Source organism: Eschscholzia californica, unplaced genomic scaffold (genome assembly GCF_041429995.1).
Source record: "Eschscholzia californica isolate CP2 unplaced genomic scaffold, dmEscCali1.0.p SCAF_3, whole genome shotgun sequence".
In the NCBI taxonomy this organism is placed as follows: Eukaryota; Viridiplantae; Streptophyta; class Magnoliopsida; order Ranunculales; family Papaveraceae; genus Eschscholzia; species Eschscholzia californica.
The window spans coordinates 12881269-12897075 of NW_028238420.1; the positions used below are offsets into that span (position 1 = coordinate 12881269).

Consider the following 15807-nt stretch of genomic DNA (forward strand, 5'->3'; position numbering starts at 1 on the left):
TATGCTAGAAAAGTCTTACATACAATTTCTCAAATAGAACAGTAAATGGATGCATTGTAGTTTTGTAGCTAAAAGGGTTATAGAAGACAATAAGGGCTCAAAAAGGAAAATTTAATCATGAGAACAACATAGATGTTTTTTCTTTTTTTGAGTGAACCATACTTTCATTCATAAGTGAACAACACGGAGATACATGTTATAATTGTTATTTCTCTCATCAACTTCATGAGAGTTACATAAGAAAAGTTCATAGAACTTTCGAATATAAAGTGCCTCATGAAGGGACAGAAATTGACTCGATACTGACTAAAAAAAAGACCCTAAAGGCCGACAAAAGATCCTAAAGATCGTGAATAAAAAGACCCTAAAGGTCGACAAAAGATTACAGTAAAACTGATAAAAGAACGACCGCCTTGTTGTCGGAAAATCGTCGTCCTCACCGGAAAACCGTCGTCACCGGAAAACCACCGCTGCCGCCAGAAAACCGCCTCCGTCACCGGAGAATAGTCGCCATCACACCACCACAGAAATCACGTCACCACCACCCCACCATCACGAAGCACCACCCGATTTTGCCGTAAAAACCAATCGCTCCACCACCACCACCCACCACCATCAATAAAACACCACCACAGAAATTACCCACAACCCTCTTCTCCACCACCACCCACCACCATCATTAAACACCACCACAGAAATAACCCAAATCCCTCTTCTCCACCGCCACCCACCACCAGCATTTAAAACACCACCGCCATAAGCACAACCTACTTTCCACCATAAACACCATAACTCCACCACCATTAACATCACCACATCATCCAAGACCACCACCAAATCTAATCCCAACACCGCCACTAATCACCCCTCCACAACCAGATCCGATCACTATCCCACCACTAAACCCGCCACCACCACCATTCACCACTACCCTCTTCCCCACCACCACACCACCACCATAACAGCAACACTAAACACCACCGCAAAACCTTCGCCACCACAACCAGATCGTTCTATACACAAATCTCACCACCACAAAACCATATGAACAATAAAAGAGAGAGAAAGAGGAAAAATAGAGGAAACCCTCACCAGATCTGGCGAGGGTTGATCAAAACAGAGACTGGAAGAAGAAAAACTGGCGAGGGTTGATCAAAACAGAGACTGAAAGAAGAAAAGGAAACACTTATCTAGGCGGCGCCACCACAATCGCTCCTTCACAGAGCAGTTTAGAGAACAGCATAGATATTGTATACGAGTAATTTGAGTTTTTAGCTAAACAAAATGCAAATATTCGACTTGGTCGATTTCTTCTCCGATTCAGTTAAAGGTGACGGCAATTAGTTGGACTCTATTTTTTAGTGAAATGTGTTAACAGCAAGCAGTAATGCAACTGGGGTTTTGGAGTCCCGTGCAAGAGTTTGATTGGGTCCAGTTATGTAATAATGTTAAGACAAAAAAGTTTACTGGTAAAAGAATAAATCAAAATTTGAAACAATTTTTTGTGTAATTTTAGCTCAAATGTCATCACATGGTCACTTTTATGCAACTATATGTATGTATAATCGTTTCCATAACTAATTTAATAAAAAAAATGTATAAATTTTATTTAATGCAATCATAGAAATTATTGAAGAGAATAATGTCATTGAATATTTGAGTTATGTGATTACATACAAATAGAAGAGTTGATATAACAAAAATAATTAATTGTCCACCGCCCTTTGTTGCAAGACACCCCTCTTAAGGCCATGAGGGCGTGGGATCGAGTCTCGGTGGAAGCAGTTTGTCATCGAGATTTATCTTATGTAATTCAGACTATAAATAATGTAATAATTTGTCTGGCTTTAGGCCTCTTTGTTGTTGGGCTTCAGGCCTCTTTCATTCTTGGTTTAAAATTAGGCGGCTATCGTACTTATTACATATTTATGATGCATCAATGCCTTGTAACGACTAACGTATATTGTAGTCGAATTCTAAAGAAAAAAAAAACAAAAATAATTAATTAGGAAAAAATAAATAAGAACAAAAATCATTATTTGTCGCTTACGATATTATAGATAAATAGGTCAAGGAGACAATGAAAAGCTTATTCACCCATCTAACTGGAGAAGAAGAGTTTGTAACAAAAAAAAAACTAGAGAAGAAGAGTAACAAAAATATAGAGCAAATACAATGAAAAAAAAACAATGACAAAAGAGGAAGGGGAATATAGATAAAAGTTAGCCTTAGAAACTTATGGCCTTAAGCACTGAGGTGCTTATAAAGTTTAGTCAATTCATAGAATACTCACAAACATCAAATGAACACTAATAAAAACAAATAGGCAGTCGGGGAGAGACTTGAACCCATGATCTCTAATAAGTTCTGCACCAAACCCATATGCAGGTTATGCGTGGCGTTAGGTATATCTCGCGTATTCGAGTTGATTTTACTAGATAGAGCCCTGGGTAGAGGGGGTCGGTGCGACCGCACCGGATGCACCTCATCCACGCTCCAGACAGCAAGTTTACACTTGTTCTCTGGGAATCTAGTTTGCATGAACAGGTACATTTATGGGCCTTTCGAGTTGTGTGTCTCTTGGAGCTGGGCCAAGTCCTCTCTTTGCTGCGTACTCTACTGTTTACTGCCCATTACTTAAGAAGCCCAATCAGCTCGAGTGCTACTTTGTCTTAGGCGTCCTTTTGATCTGGGTAGTTTCATATGGTGGTATACTCTTCAACTCTCCGTCCTGGTACAACTTGTTTTTTTTCTACTTTTCGGGGTTGACAAGACACCACATTCCTTCGATTGCTCGAATTTTTTTCTGGCTATGACTCACCTTCATTCCATCTTCTGTTGGCCACTGGTTTGCGTTCTTCTACTGCCATTATTTGTTGGCAACCCTAATAGCCTGGTGTATCATCTCAGTGTTATTTAGAAGTGGGTAACTAGGAAATCTTTTGTTCCACCTCCGAAGAATATTCAGGGTCCTTTCCCGAGCCTTGGGTGTTTGTTTTTCCACCTTTGTAGTCATTGAGTTGAACAATAATGTCGTGGTGTTCTTCGATTGTGTGGCTCTTTCTTGCCAGTCTCTGCCGTTGTTAGGGAAGTTCGGTTTTTCTTCATTTAACGACTTATTACAAGGTGATTACGATGCAATGCCTAGTTTCCATAACCAGTTTTCACATGCGATGGTCAGTCTCCAGCTCGGACTAGTTGAAGGTCTTTTCCAATGCTATGGCTTATGTGATCAAAAAAATGTTGGAATGATGGCTTTGATGATTTCTTCCTCCCGGGTGTTATTCAATTTTGGAGGCCAGATTCATATTACTCTTCAAACACAACTGCAGTTTCTCTTCAATTTCGATCTTAGAAGATCACACCAAAAGACTACTATAACTACTTTGTTAGTTCAATCTTCAGTGGTTACTCGTGTTAACCTAGACAAATGGTCGTCTTTCTTAACCAACTGGAGAAACTTTCATTGTGGTACCTTGTCTTTATGAATGAAAGGTTTCTTAAAAAAAGTTTATTTTGAATTAACCAATTTTCGGATCCAGAGGAATCCATTTCTTTCTATTGGGTTTTCATTTAGGTTGACAACTGCACCGTTTGATTCTAAATTGTTCAGGTTAGGGTGACAACTCGTCCTATACGAACTAACACATGTGTAACCATTATAAATTAGCCAACTACTATTGCTTCGAACACTAAAACAGAACCAAAATTCTAAATTACCAAGTGTGTACCATAATAATCCCAGCAAAAGTCTAAGCAAAAATGAAACGAAGTCTTTCTTGACAAATTCTAAACAATCCAAGAAACGATTTGCAGAAATACTCGCTAGGTCTTTTACCTTAAAATTGCAGTTTACTTCTTCTCTTCCTTTTCTGCCTCCGCTGCTCTCTTCAATCTAGCTCCCATATGACGCTTGTTGGTACGCTCCAAACGAAGCTTCTGGTAAGCCTTGAGAGACTTCATCTCGTCAGTTACCTTCACAAGCTCAACCTCTGGCTTCTCACGTGTGATGGGCATGAAGTCTCCTTGTACTTGAGTAGCCGATGCCAACTCCTCGGCAGTTGAATCGCCATTCTGGAGAGAAAAAACACATTCCCAAATGTTAGTTGTATTGTAAGAATAGGGTGTTGTAATGCCTGTTCTAGTTCTTTCAGGTTTAAGGTGGAATTCGAGCGCGGATAACTTTTCTTACTTCTAAACCAGGTTGACTATTATCCAGTTTAAGATTTATTTCTTTACCTTAAATTTGCCGGAACGCCTTGGGAAAATGACAAGTTTGGCCTTGTATGTTTTCAACCTCTGAACATTGGCTTGGAGACCCTCCAGTGACCTGTTCCTGCGTCTGTGGTCAACAGCAATTCCAATTGTTGGAGCCAGTTTCTTTGGAATTCCAGCTGCCTGCAACGAACAAACACTAAGTCACGATAAACGAGCGTGCAAGAAAACTAGAAACAACTTCTTGTCAAAAGGTAAATAGCCAAGAAATGAGCCATTTACGACATTGGAAAACTGAACTCTTCTACCATCCCAAAATCTAAAATAAGTCCTGAAACACATCTAACAAACTAACTCATTCAAGTACATTAAACTTAGTCTGAGTTTCACTTCAAGGGACGATGAAAGGTTTGATAATTGGTAAAAGTATTTTTACACTTGCAGTGACATGTTCGACCAAAGGAAAAAAGATGCAAACCTCACAATGAGTTTAACTATAAGAAGTATAATTAATATTAATCAGCAACATAGAGCAGTCAAAGTTATATAGCCCACAAGAAACCTCCAAAACTTTTCATGGCAATCTAATGCCATCCCCGCAACAATGGACTTCGATTTTCGATAACTGTAGTCTGTAGTAACAGAATCTTTAAACTCTAAAATATGATTATTATTTCATGAGAAGGGGTTCTCCTTGACTTCTTTCACAGTTCTAAATTTTAGTACGAGGCGATAGAACAGAGGTTAAAGACATCAAATTTGGTACAATTCTTACATATTACACTAGCTATTTATAACTGGATTCAACTAAGTAATGCACATACTCGCACACTCAGATTAATGCCCATTTCAGACACCAATGTCCAAGCCCACATGTATGGGGTTTTTCTTGGCGAAGGCTCCACGACCCCCCCCCCCCCCCCCCCCCCAAAGCCTCACCACTTACTAAGTTTGAGCGTTCACCAATAGCTAAGGATCCAGACATTTTCGTGAGCGATGTAGGACTATCACAGATTCACAATCCCCCACCTCAGTGAAGAGCCGTCTTCGGATCCGATACCATTTGTGACGCCCTAAGCCTTAGCAGTTAAAGATATTGTCCCCGGTTTTGACACTTAGGTCCAAGCCCACAGGTATGGGGTTTTGTTCTTGGTGAAGGCTCCACAATCCCCCAAAAGGGCTGGACAGTTACTAAGCTCGAGTGTTTACCTATACCCCAGGCTCCAGACAGGCGGACACTCTTATGAACGATGTGGGACTATCAAATAAATACTTAAAGAAATGGTAATACTTGGTTTAGTGTTTGAAATACAAACCTTGAGTTCTTCAAGCGAGAATCCCCTTCCTGCCCTAACCTTCATGTTGTACTTTAGGGTTTGACCATGAACAATGGGTCGAAGAGCTCCTGCTGTTGGCCTAGGGAACACTTTTACAGCCTTCTTCTGTCGTGCTGCGAAAATAAACCAAATCAAAATGCCTCTAAATCAAAAAAACACTCAAATCATACTAACCAAATACGAAATAAACAACTACAGATCTCATACCATCACGTCTTCTTGTTTTCCTTGCTGGTTGGTTGAACCATGTCTTGACATAGTTTTGCCAGTGCTTCTTAAAGTGACCATTAGGGATAACATTGTTGTGCTTCACCATTTCTTACCTGATTACATAAATTATTATTAAACCCTAAAACAAGTAGTAGTAGTAGCAGATAAAGTAGTAGTAGTATAGCTAATAGGAAATGATTAGGGTTTTCAAGTTAATTGAAGAAGACAACCACAATACCTTGTTGAAGATGGATTATCTGGCGGAGGCTCCCAACGCAGCTAAGAGGTTTCTCAATCTCGAATCAGAGAAGAAGCGTTTATATATAAGGGGAAGTTTTAAAGGGGTTCCTCATAAGTATTAAAGGCGCCTCCTTCACAAACTCACCCCCAAATTTGCCGCGAGGGTTTTCTTTGGGAAAGAGGTGCCTTTAGAATCTCTTATGCTTCTTAACATTTTATATTGGAAAATTTAGCCACACCCCACTTTTTTTTTGTTATTCACACAAAAGAGACACTTGTGACTTGACTTGGTTGTTTTACTATGACCAAGTCAATTTATTCACATTCCGAGCTGTCGCTAGTAAGCTCTGAGTAAACGGAACTGACAAATTTGGCGTTATTTTTCTTTCCCAATCTTTGTCTTTAATCGCAATTGTTATCTCTCTATCGTCATCTTCACCTCTAACCACTACTCTTCCCCTACTGTTGTCTCTCTACGTAGAGACACAAACAGTAAAGAGGAAGAGAGAAAAAGAGATGATAGATAAGAAATGTCGGTGGTTTGGTCAGTAATGATGGTGGCTTGGTCAGTAGTGGTGGTTGTTTAACCCTTAGTTGTGGTGGTGTGTTTGGTCAATAGCGAGGGAGTGAGAGGCTAATTGCGACGAAAAAATCTCACGATATTCAGAGAAGGCGTTACAATGCGTTTAGCAATTATATATTTTATGTGCATGTGTATAACATGCTATTTGAATAAAAGGAAGGGACAATATCTAAAAAGGTAAAAAAAAAAAAACATATAAAGACTAAAATACCTTTTTGTCATTTTGTGTGACTAGTTTTTTATTTTTTAAAAATTTTAATCTATATAACTTTTTTTCTTGATATGTAGGATTTTTATGAAATTTATTTATTTGGAAAGGATTTTTCATTAGCTTTCACACAAGATCTAATTTCAATACCTTTTTGAAAGAAAAAATAACTCAGAAAAATATCGTTTTTTTAATGTTTTTCTGCAAAATAGGTTTGAAAATATTGCAAATTGGGGGTTTGCAAAATGTAAATTGCAAATTGGATTTGCAAGCTTTACAGAATGTAATCTCGGGTTCAGATTTTGTAAACTCAATTTGCAAATTTATAGCAAAAACAAAACAATTTTTTTCTTAAAGTCTGAAAAAATTTCATCATCATTAGATAAATTAGGCTTTCGGATCTGGGTGCACATCATCATCAACATCAAATTCATTGACAACATTAAATTCATTATCATCATCATCGATATTAGCTTTTCAGATTTCAGAGATAAAATAATAATAATAATAATAATAATAATAATAATAATAATAATAATAATAATAATAATAATAAGATGAAGAAGAAGAAGAAGAAGAAGAAGAAAGATTTGGTCAGATTCATTGTCATCACAAGAACAACATCACAAGAATAATAATAGGTGATATTACAAGAAGTTAATTTTATTATTTGAATTGATGTGCTTGAGCTTTTTGCTACTTGAGCCCTTGTTGCTGCTTCTGATTTGAAATCCATCACAAGCTCATCTATGTTTGATGACGCAAATCAACATTTCTCCCTCTCTCTCTCTCTAGAGTTTGTTGCTTCTTATTTAACAACTTTGGAGTTTGTTGCTTCTTATTCTAAATCACCAAACCGACATTTAGAGTTTGTTGCTTCTTAACAACTAGGTCCTAGCAAAAATCAGCAACAACAATCGACATCTCTTTTTCTCTCAACTATGAGTTCTTCGAATAAAGCTTGATGAAACAAATCGACGAAGAAGAAGATTTGAATAAGAAGAAGATTCGAAGAAGGAGAAGAAAAAAGAAAACCCGGCCCCTAAAAAAATTGGGTTTCTTGAGAGAAAAAGTGATTTCAATGGGCAAGAGTATTTTTTTTTGCATTAATGGGCAAGAGTATTTTGGGAACCAAACAATTAGAAAATGACCTGAATAGTAATTATCAAAATTATTTTAAACTATTTTAAACTTGACCTATTATTATCCATAATATTTTAATAACTTCTACTTAATAGGAAAAGATCTAGGTGTTTTTAGTTATTATGATAATTGTTTACACCCAAATAACCATTTGCCATTGCGTATAACAAAACTTTTATATTTATTATATTAAAACAACTCAGTCGGTTATCCAGGGGATAAGTCTGGTCGTCCATTTTATTTTAGAGATTTGATTGGGAACACATCCGACGGATAATATAAAATCTTTTTATGTAAATAAACTAAAAAAAGAAGGGTATCTATGTAAATCAGTCAAAATTGGTTAGAATAACTACCCACATATTTCTCTCCCTATTTTTTTTTTCTCCCACGGATTACATCCAACTTTAGATTAGAAAATCGTGGGAGAGATCTAAATAACTAACCTACTCTCTGATATTTCTTCCATAAATACAGTTATTATATCAAATCTTTTCTGTTAATGTAATTTATGTTGTAATTTAAATTTATTTTCTCCTCCTCAAAGGCGTTAGCCAAGAGGGATCTTCTCCGTTCGTAGGACGGGGAGGAAACCTAGTTTTACAAAAATGATAAAGTACTTCTTTGATGCCCCCTCGATGATCTCCTTACCTACGTGGTGAATAAGACAAGGACATTTTGGTTTTTTCTGTGAATGGAAAAATTAATATACCCATTGTCTTATTAGGAGAGAGTCACCAAGGCGGTACTTGTATTACTATTATTTATTTTAGACAATTCCCGGATGGGCCCAATGTAACATTTTGGCTTCAGAACTAGAAATTTTTTAACACATTAACGTTTTTGCTATTCATACACATGGTTATTCACGCACACCAGCCACACGCGCTTTTACACAAACTTTCTATTGACACACTTTTTATCATTAGAAAATCGAACAACAACAGACATTCTTCAACAATAAGAAAACAAAAACCCTCGTTTTATCTTCTTTCACCTCCAAGATCACCACCATCAACACCATCTCAGATGATCCAAAAAATGGTCATCAGTTGATATGGTCAATAAGTCAAGAAAATACTAAAAGCGCAACGGGTCAACCCGTATCAAGTCAACAATGAGGTTGATTTTCAAAAAAACGGTTTGTCACTCAAGTCTAGAATTGGAGGGTCGGTAATATCGTCTTAGGCTCCTAAGTCATGTCTTAACCCAAATACAACTAGGCAACTTGTTCCACTATTGCCACCGTGAAGCCAACACTGTGGCCCACTTAGTGGCCCAGCAGTATATAACCCAGTAACTTTTCTCCCATTAGGCCTTGGTTTTGGATTTGTTTCGTTGTATTTAACTTCTTGAATATTGTATTTCGCTACTGTTTGACAGTTTATCATTGAAGTTATCTTCCAAAAAAAATACAACGAGCTCTACCCTGAGATTTAATAGAAGACTAGGCGGTTCGTGTAAGTGAGACTGATACCTCGATCCCGAACACATGGGGCGTGGAAGCGTGACTAATGCTTTACCCACTTAATCCCGAAATCCTACCAAAGATCCCATTGGGTGAGGATCTTAAATATTTAATAAAGTTTGGCTTCAAGAGTCCTCCAAGAAGGAAACTTCTCCTAAAGATTCTACAACCCTAGAAACACAATCGGTGAGGATCTGAAGTATTTAATTTTCCATTGATAATGTAACATTTTTACTAGAAACTATGCTTATTTATAACCTCATCTAGATATATAATTTATACGATTTTCGCTCTTATCTAATATATAGTATAATTTTCATAACTCATAGTCAATAGTAGTTAATTTTTTAGTCTCATCACTACTTCATCTCTCTATGTACTACCCTAATGTATTCCATTTCATTTCATTATTATTTCTCGTTGTATCTATATCTTTATCTATTATTTTCTCTTTTTTATCTAACTTTCTTTGTACCTTTAATTCTACCTAGCCTTTTATAGTAGTCCATCTTATGCACCCAAAATGCTCCAATAAAGCATTTAGATTTGGTGTAAAAATTCAAAATTGTCCACCTTGCTTTCTCTCTCTACAACTATTGTTCTTTTTTTGCCGCCAAAAATTTCTCACATATTTTATAAATTAACCAACAAATTCAACCTCCTCAACTTCATTCTTTTTTAATTCTAACAATTGCATCCCTTTTCTACTTTACAAGATTCAAATACTACTACAAAAAAGTTCGATCTTGTTAAATTTCTAATCTATTGAGGTATATATATTCTTTTTCTAAACAATCACATAATTTTCTTTTGATAAATGTAATTATAGTGTAATTGTTGTTTTTTAGTTGTAAGCATTGTTATTTTTCACATGTTTGAAGTAAAATAGACGAAATTAAAATGAAGTTGACTACAAAAACAACATTAGAAAACATTTTTGACTTAAACAAAATTGCCTAATGAACAAGTGTTTGATTTAAACAAGTATCCAAACTCTATTGACTTGGAAGATGAATTACAAAAAAAAAAATTGACGATCATAGTTTTCTATCACAAGACATTTTTTTGTTATTTATTGGTCAATATTTTTCAAGTGAAGAAGAGGCTTTCACCCTTTACCAACGATACGCAAATCATGTCGGATTCTCAATCCGTAAAGGTCGATTTAATACTAAAGATGGAGAAGCGACAAAGAGAGATTTATTTTCCATAGGGAGTGGATTACACCATTAAAAATTCTTGAACCATCTATTACTCCACGCAATAAATCTTCTTCAATATGTAGATGTAAATCTTATATGCGAATTACTTTACGTATATCGTTTGACATTTTTGCAAAGGAATGACATGTGACAAAATTTGTTGATGAGCATAACCACGATCTCTTATCTCCTTCTGAAGTACGATTTCTATCAACTAATAGACATATTACTGAAGCTGATATGACCCACATCCTTTTGTTGAAAGAGGGTGGGCTTCCAATTAGACAAATTATACGTGTTATGGAACTTGAGAAAAATGTGAAGCATGGCGATCTTCCCTTTCTTAGTCGAGATTTGCATAATTTTCTGGATAAAGTTAAATGGGTTCATTCAAAAAATGATGTGATGGAACTAGTAGATTTTTGTAAAGTTGGAAAAGAAAGAAACCCAAGCTTTCAGTATGTTTATACCATCGATGAAGAAAGTAGGTTGGAAAATATTTTTTGGTGTCCATCAACTTGTTTCTAATGGTACAAAAGATACAAAGATGCAGTGGTAGTTGACACACCATATAAAGTAAATTTGTATGATATAAATTTTGGTATCTTTGTAGGAGTCAACAACTATGGAAAAACTATATTATTTGGGTGTGCCTTAATTCGTAATGAAACGGAAAATTCTTTCAGTTTGTTGATGAAGGTACATATTTTTTTCTAAATTGATTCACAATTTAAATTTTAGTCAAATATTAATGTATTATTAATCTTATGCAAATGTTCTTTCTTCTCTTAGACATTCTTACAGTTAATGAGAACCCCACCAAAAGCAATGCTAATGGATCAAGATCCTTGGCTAACAGAGGCCGACGCAAAAGAGTTGCCCACAACCAAACATAGCTTGTGCATTTGGCACATTACTGCTAAATTTAGTTGTTGGTTTACGTCCATTTTTCGTGATAAATATTTCAAGTGGTGTAATATAACATTACAGGTTAGATACAGTCGAAGAATTTGAGCAAGGGTGGTTTAGTCTAGTTTCATTCTATAGACTACGTGATGATAAACGTATAATGGGTTTGTACAAAATCAAATGATTTTAGGTACCGGCGTATATGAGATGCTACTTCTTTGGCGATATAACTACAACTGGATGGTCTGAAAGCAATAAGGCGTTGATCAAACGATTCCTAGGCTCAAAACATGTTTTAAATAATTTGTTAAACATGTAATTTCTATTTTAATTTTCTGCATTTTTTAATTATGTCTTATTAGTTTTATAGAACTTTTATTTACATAAGAATTCATTCTTTAATTTATTTTGATTCAGTTGTAGGTAGAACTTGCTATGGAAACAATTGAGAACACACAAATACATGATACGATGTTAGACAAGTACAACAATACTACCTTGAAGACAATGTCACCACCAGAAAATCAAGTTGGAAGCCTCTTAATATCATTTGCATTTAAAAAGTTCCAAGAGGAAATTGGAAAAACAAGTCACTATCTAATAGTCGACAATACAAACAACGAATTTACATTGAAATATTTTAAAGAAAGTAGTACTTCAAGCCATAATAATATGGGATGGCAAGATATGCAAATGTAGTTGCAAGCAATTTGAATTTTGGGGAATAATTTGTCGACTCATAGTAAGTGTATGTTTCCATAAAGACTGTTTTGAGATTCCTATAGATTATTTACCACCTTGTTGGTAACTTGAAACATTACTTGGTGAAAAAGGGTTGGATTTTTCATAACAGGAAAAAAATTTGTCTACTAGAGAACAATCAAGCGATGTTAATAACTTACCAAATAGAGATGTTATTATCTATTATCCTTCAACTTCAAAGACAAAAAAGCGGCCCAAGCAAAAATGTTTTAAAGGAGGAAAGAAACTGGGAAAGCAAAGAAAGACATGTGGACTTTGTAAGCGTATCGATCACAATATTGCAACATGTTCCGAAAAAGAAAATGGTGAGTCATCAAGTAATCAATTTAGAAAGAACAAAAAAAGTAGTTTTGGGAGACATTGATTTAAATCCTATATTTTCCCTGAAGTTTGAGGTAATTATAATTTAATCTTATAGACTGTGTTGACCAAAATCCACACCAGGGCCCTCAGCGCTAAAGTGCTCATTGAGACGTCAAGCCCAGCGCAACACTCTCGGACCCAGCCCAGAAGTCTCTTAATGGGCCCTCGTCGACTAGACCCTAAAACTCGTGTCAAGCCCAACTACGTGCAAAGAGTTTCCACGTGCAAAGAGTTTTCACATGCACAAAACTCCACACGCCCGAATCTCCACACATCCGGCGCTTGACACGTCTAGACCTTCACGCTGCACGTGTAAAAGATCACCTAACGAAAAGATCCTCTACATGTCACATATGCCCATAATGACATAGATCTCAGACTCGGTCAACGTAAGTGCAGAGACAATTATCCCCCCATTGATGACATGCATAACATGGAAACGTCTCACATAAATACGAGACCATGTATATGCACACTCAGAGTAGTTACCAGAGAACATGCACAACCGTTGTGCATGTACAGCTAGTGTACGCGTCACCACATCCCACGTATCTTGCAACACATTTACTCCGTAACGGTCAGCCTTTACTCCTCCCAACGGATCTTTCCTCACACCTATATAAATAGGAGCACTTCCACTTCAGAGGACATCGAAAGCAGAGCAAAGCAACCACTACTTCTTCTTCTCCACTCGCTCTCTGTTCTTCGATTATTCTTGAGGCGTTGGCATACGAGTTACCTGGTTCTTAGACGCTTTGTCTCCTTTACTTGACACATTCATCTTGCTCTGATCGTCGATATTACTAGACGCTTCAAGGGTGTTAAAGCTTCTCCTTGCTCGACGCTTCCAGTGATTGTCAAAGGGATCAAAGCCTTCTCGACACTTACAAAAAACATCAAGGAGATCATAGCTTCTTTCTTGCTTGACGTTGCTGGTAAGATCTACTCTCACACTTGTGATCACTTCACCCCCGTAGTCTCGAGCTCCGGCCATTCTACGAGCCTAGTCATTCTCCGATTACGCGTCAACGGTTACATCCTCGGCTTTTCATTTATTATTCATTGTAATACTTTGTTGACTTGACCGTCGGAGGGCCCTTGGCAGGCACCATCCCGGTGCCCCCCCAAGCCTTCACGGGTTTGTTTGTGTCTGTTCACCTTCTTTTGCAGGTTTCTTCCACACGTTGCTGGTGCCCATTAATCAAGAACTCGACATTTGAAATTCTAGAAGACGTTTCCGCTTCCGACCTTCTGACTTCCGACCCGTAGACTTCTCACCGTCTAGATAGACTACTTAGTCTTTGTTATTTATATAAGATAAGCATATTCGTAGCTTAGTATAATATCCAATTTTATTTCTGTTTCATAGGTCGATGAATGATATTATTTTTTATTTTTTTTTAAACTATAAGAATTTGTTGGGTTGATGAAGACATGGGCAAGCATATGTTGTTAATATTTAATAAGTTACTTATATGTGTTATTGTGGTGCAAATATGCACTTTTTTGAAATTATGATAGAACAAAAATATAAAGTATTTACATAATTATATACGATGTTGAAAAAATTTACTGCCAAAAGATATAATCACACCTTAGAGAAAAAAAATAACTCCACAATATTATCATTATAATGAGGGTAGAAAGAAAAAAATCAGACAGAAATTAAGGAAATTGGAGATTTGCTATTTGGACCCCCTTTCATATAATCCACTTGTTGTTTTGACTCCCTTTTTTCAGAGTTGCATTTCAGACTCCCTTTTTCAAATAAATAGCTATATATAACAGTTCAAAAATATTTTGGAGATAAAAATAAGATTTTACCCTAAGTATATGAGAAATACTATTTACCCCTCTACATAACCTAACCCAACCTATTCTTTAACCCACAAGTTAACTAACATAAAACATATGACCCGCGAGTCCAAACCCTGGTAGAATGAACTTGATTCCCATCTAAAACCCAAAAATCGATTAGGAGAAAGAAGGGAGAAAGAAACCGAGCTTCATCTCCTCCATCCACCTTCATCTTCTTCCATTCTTCCTCTATAACTGGGAAACAAAATCGAGCGGGAGAAGGAAACCGAGTATCAATAAGTGAGTGAGTTACGAATGCCCTTCATCTTCTCCATCGACCTTCATCTTCTTCCATTCTAAAATTTTGAGTATTTTTCTTGCAAACATCGATTGGACTCCAACTTTTGAGTTTTTTTTTTTGCAGAAATCAATTGGGAGATGTGTATATGTATAACAAGTTCGACTACGTTGTAAGTTCGTTTTAGCTTTCACCTTTCTACGAATTATGAGCTTCATACAATTTTGGGTTCAAATATTTAGGGTTTCTCAAAATTGAGATTTTAAAAAAATTAGGTATGTTCTAATCTTAGGGTTCTTAAAATTGCGAGAAACCTTCAATCGGGGGTTTGATTTGTTGTATAGAATGTCATGATAGAAACCTCCATTTTCTAGTGAAGCATTAATATCTCATGGTGTTACTTGTGATAGACATTTCTTGTATAGATAGTCATGATAGAATACTGAATATGTATTGATTTCATCTTTCTTATTTAGCCAAGGAAAACGTCGACGCTAAAATAAACAACTTACGAATATGGTGTATACTCAAGGTTCTACACAACTACCACCTATAGAGACTAGTACACCAGCACCATCCCTACTCAAAGTTCATGTGAGTATATTAAGTACGCAATAAGTTATTTTTTGTTAAATGAATTATTAGTTGGATGGTTGATTTGAACACAAACACATGTATTGCGAGCTTTGACAGTTGAGTAGATTTGTGTGTCAACATGTCGTATGTGTTGGATTCGACAATAGAGCAGTGTTTGAAGAGTAAGTGCTTTTATTATGAATATAAGTTTAATATGTATGTGTTGGTTGAATACTACACAAGGAAACTACTAACTTATTTTGGGATACTTGTAGGTTTTGTGAACCATATTACTTGGTTTAATATTATAAAAGATCATATGCTTCTTGTCTTGTTTCATTGGGTGATTCAAATAGTTGGGTGAAGGTACCAAGATCCAAGAACATAACAGTATACTTACCCACTCTCATATTAATATGGCAGGGACTGCTAATGCTTATGAAGGGTTTGTTAATGCTTCCAAGAAACGAAAGAAGTCGGGTGGTTCTTCGACCGG

At 36.3% G+C, this 15807-nt stretch overlaps 1 protein-coding gene and 1 pseudogene across 1 annotated transcript; one reads left to right on the top strand and one right to left on the bottom strand.

Moving 5' to 3' along the window:
- Nucleotides 1–3693: 3693 nt before the first annotated feature.
- Nucleotides 3694–6139, bottom strand: LOC147548502 (large ribosomal subunit protein eL13y-like). The gene is made up of 5 exons (XM_086669699.1): nucleotides 6001–6139; nucleotides 5760–5875; nucleotides 5532–5665; nucleotides 4240–4398; nucleotides 3694–4074 (listed from the first exon to the last, which is right to left on the bottom strand). Exons 2-5 carry the CDS (start codon nucleotides 5866–5868, stop codon nucleotides 3853–3855), a joined length of 624 nt encoding a protein of 207 aa, XP_086525825.1. The 5' UTR covers nucleotides 5869–5875; nucleotides 6001–6139; the 3' UTR covers nucleotides 3694–3852.
- Nucleotides 6140–10846: 4707 nt separating this feature from the next.
- Nucleotides 10847–12214, top strand: LOC147548503 (protein FAR1-RELATED SEQUENCE 11-like; annotated as a pseudogene).
- Nucleotides 12215–15807: the final 3593 nt, after the last annotated feature.

Excerpts from the sequence above, each read along its gene's own strand:
- LOC147548502 (XM_086669699.1), bottom strand. The coding sequence starts at position 5,868 with ATGGTGAAGCACAACAATGTTATCCCTAATGGTCACTTTAAGAAGCAC. Across the intron at positions 5,666-5,759 it reads GAAAACAAGAAGACGTGATG|CACGACAGAAGAAGGCTGTA; the intron begins GTATGAGATCTG and ends TTATTTTCGCAG. Across the intron at positions 4,399-5,531 it reads TCTCGCTTGAAGAACTCAAG|GCAGCTGGAATTCCAAAGAA; the intron begins GTTTGTATTTCA and ends TGTTCGTTGCAG.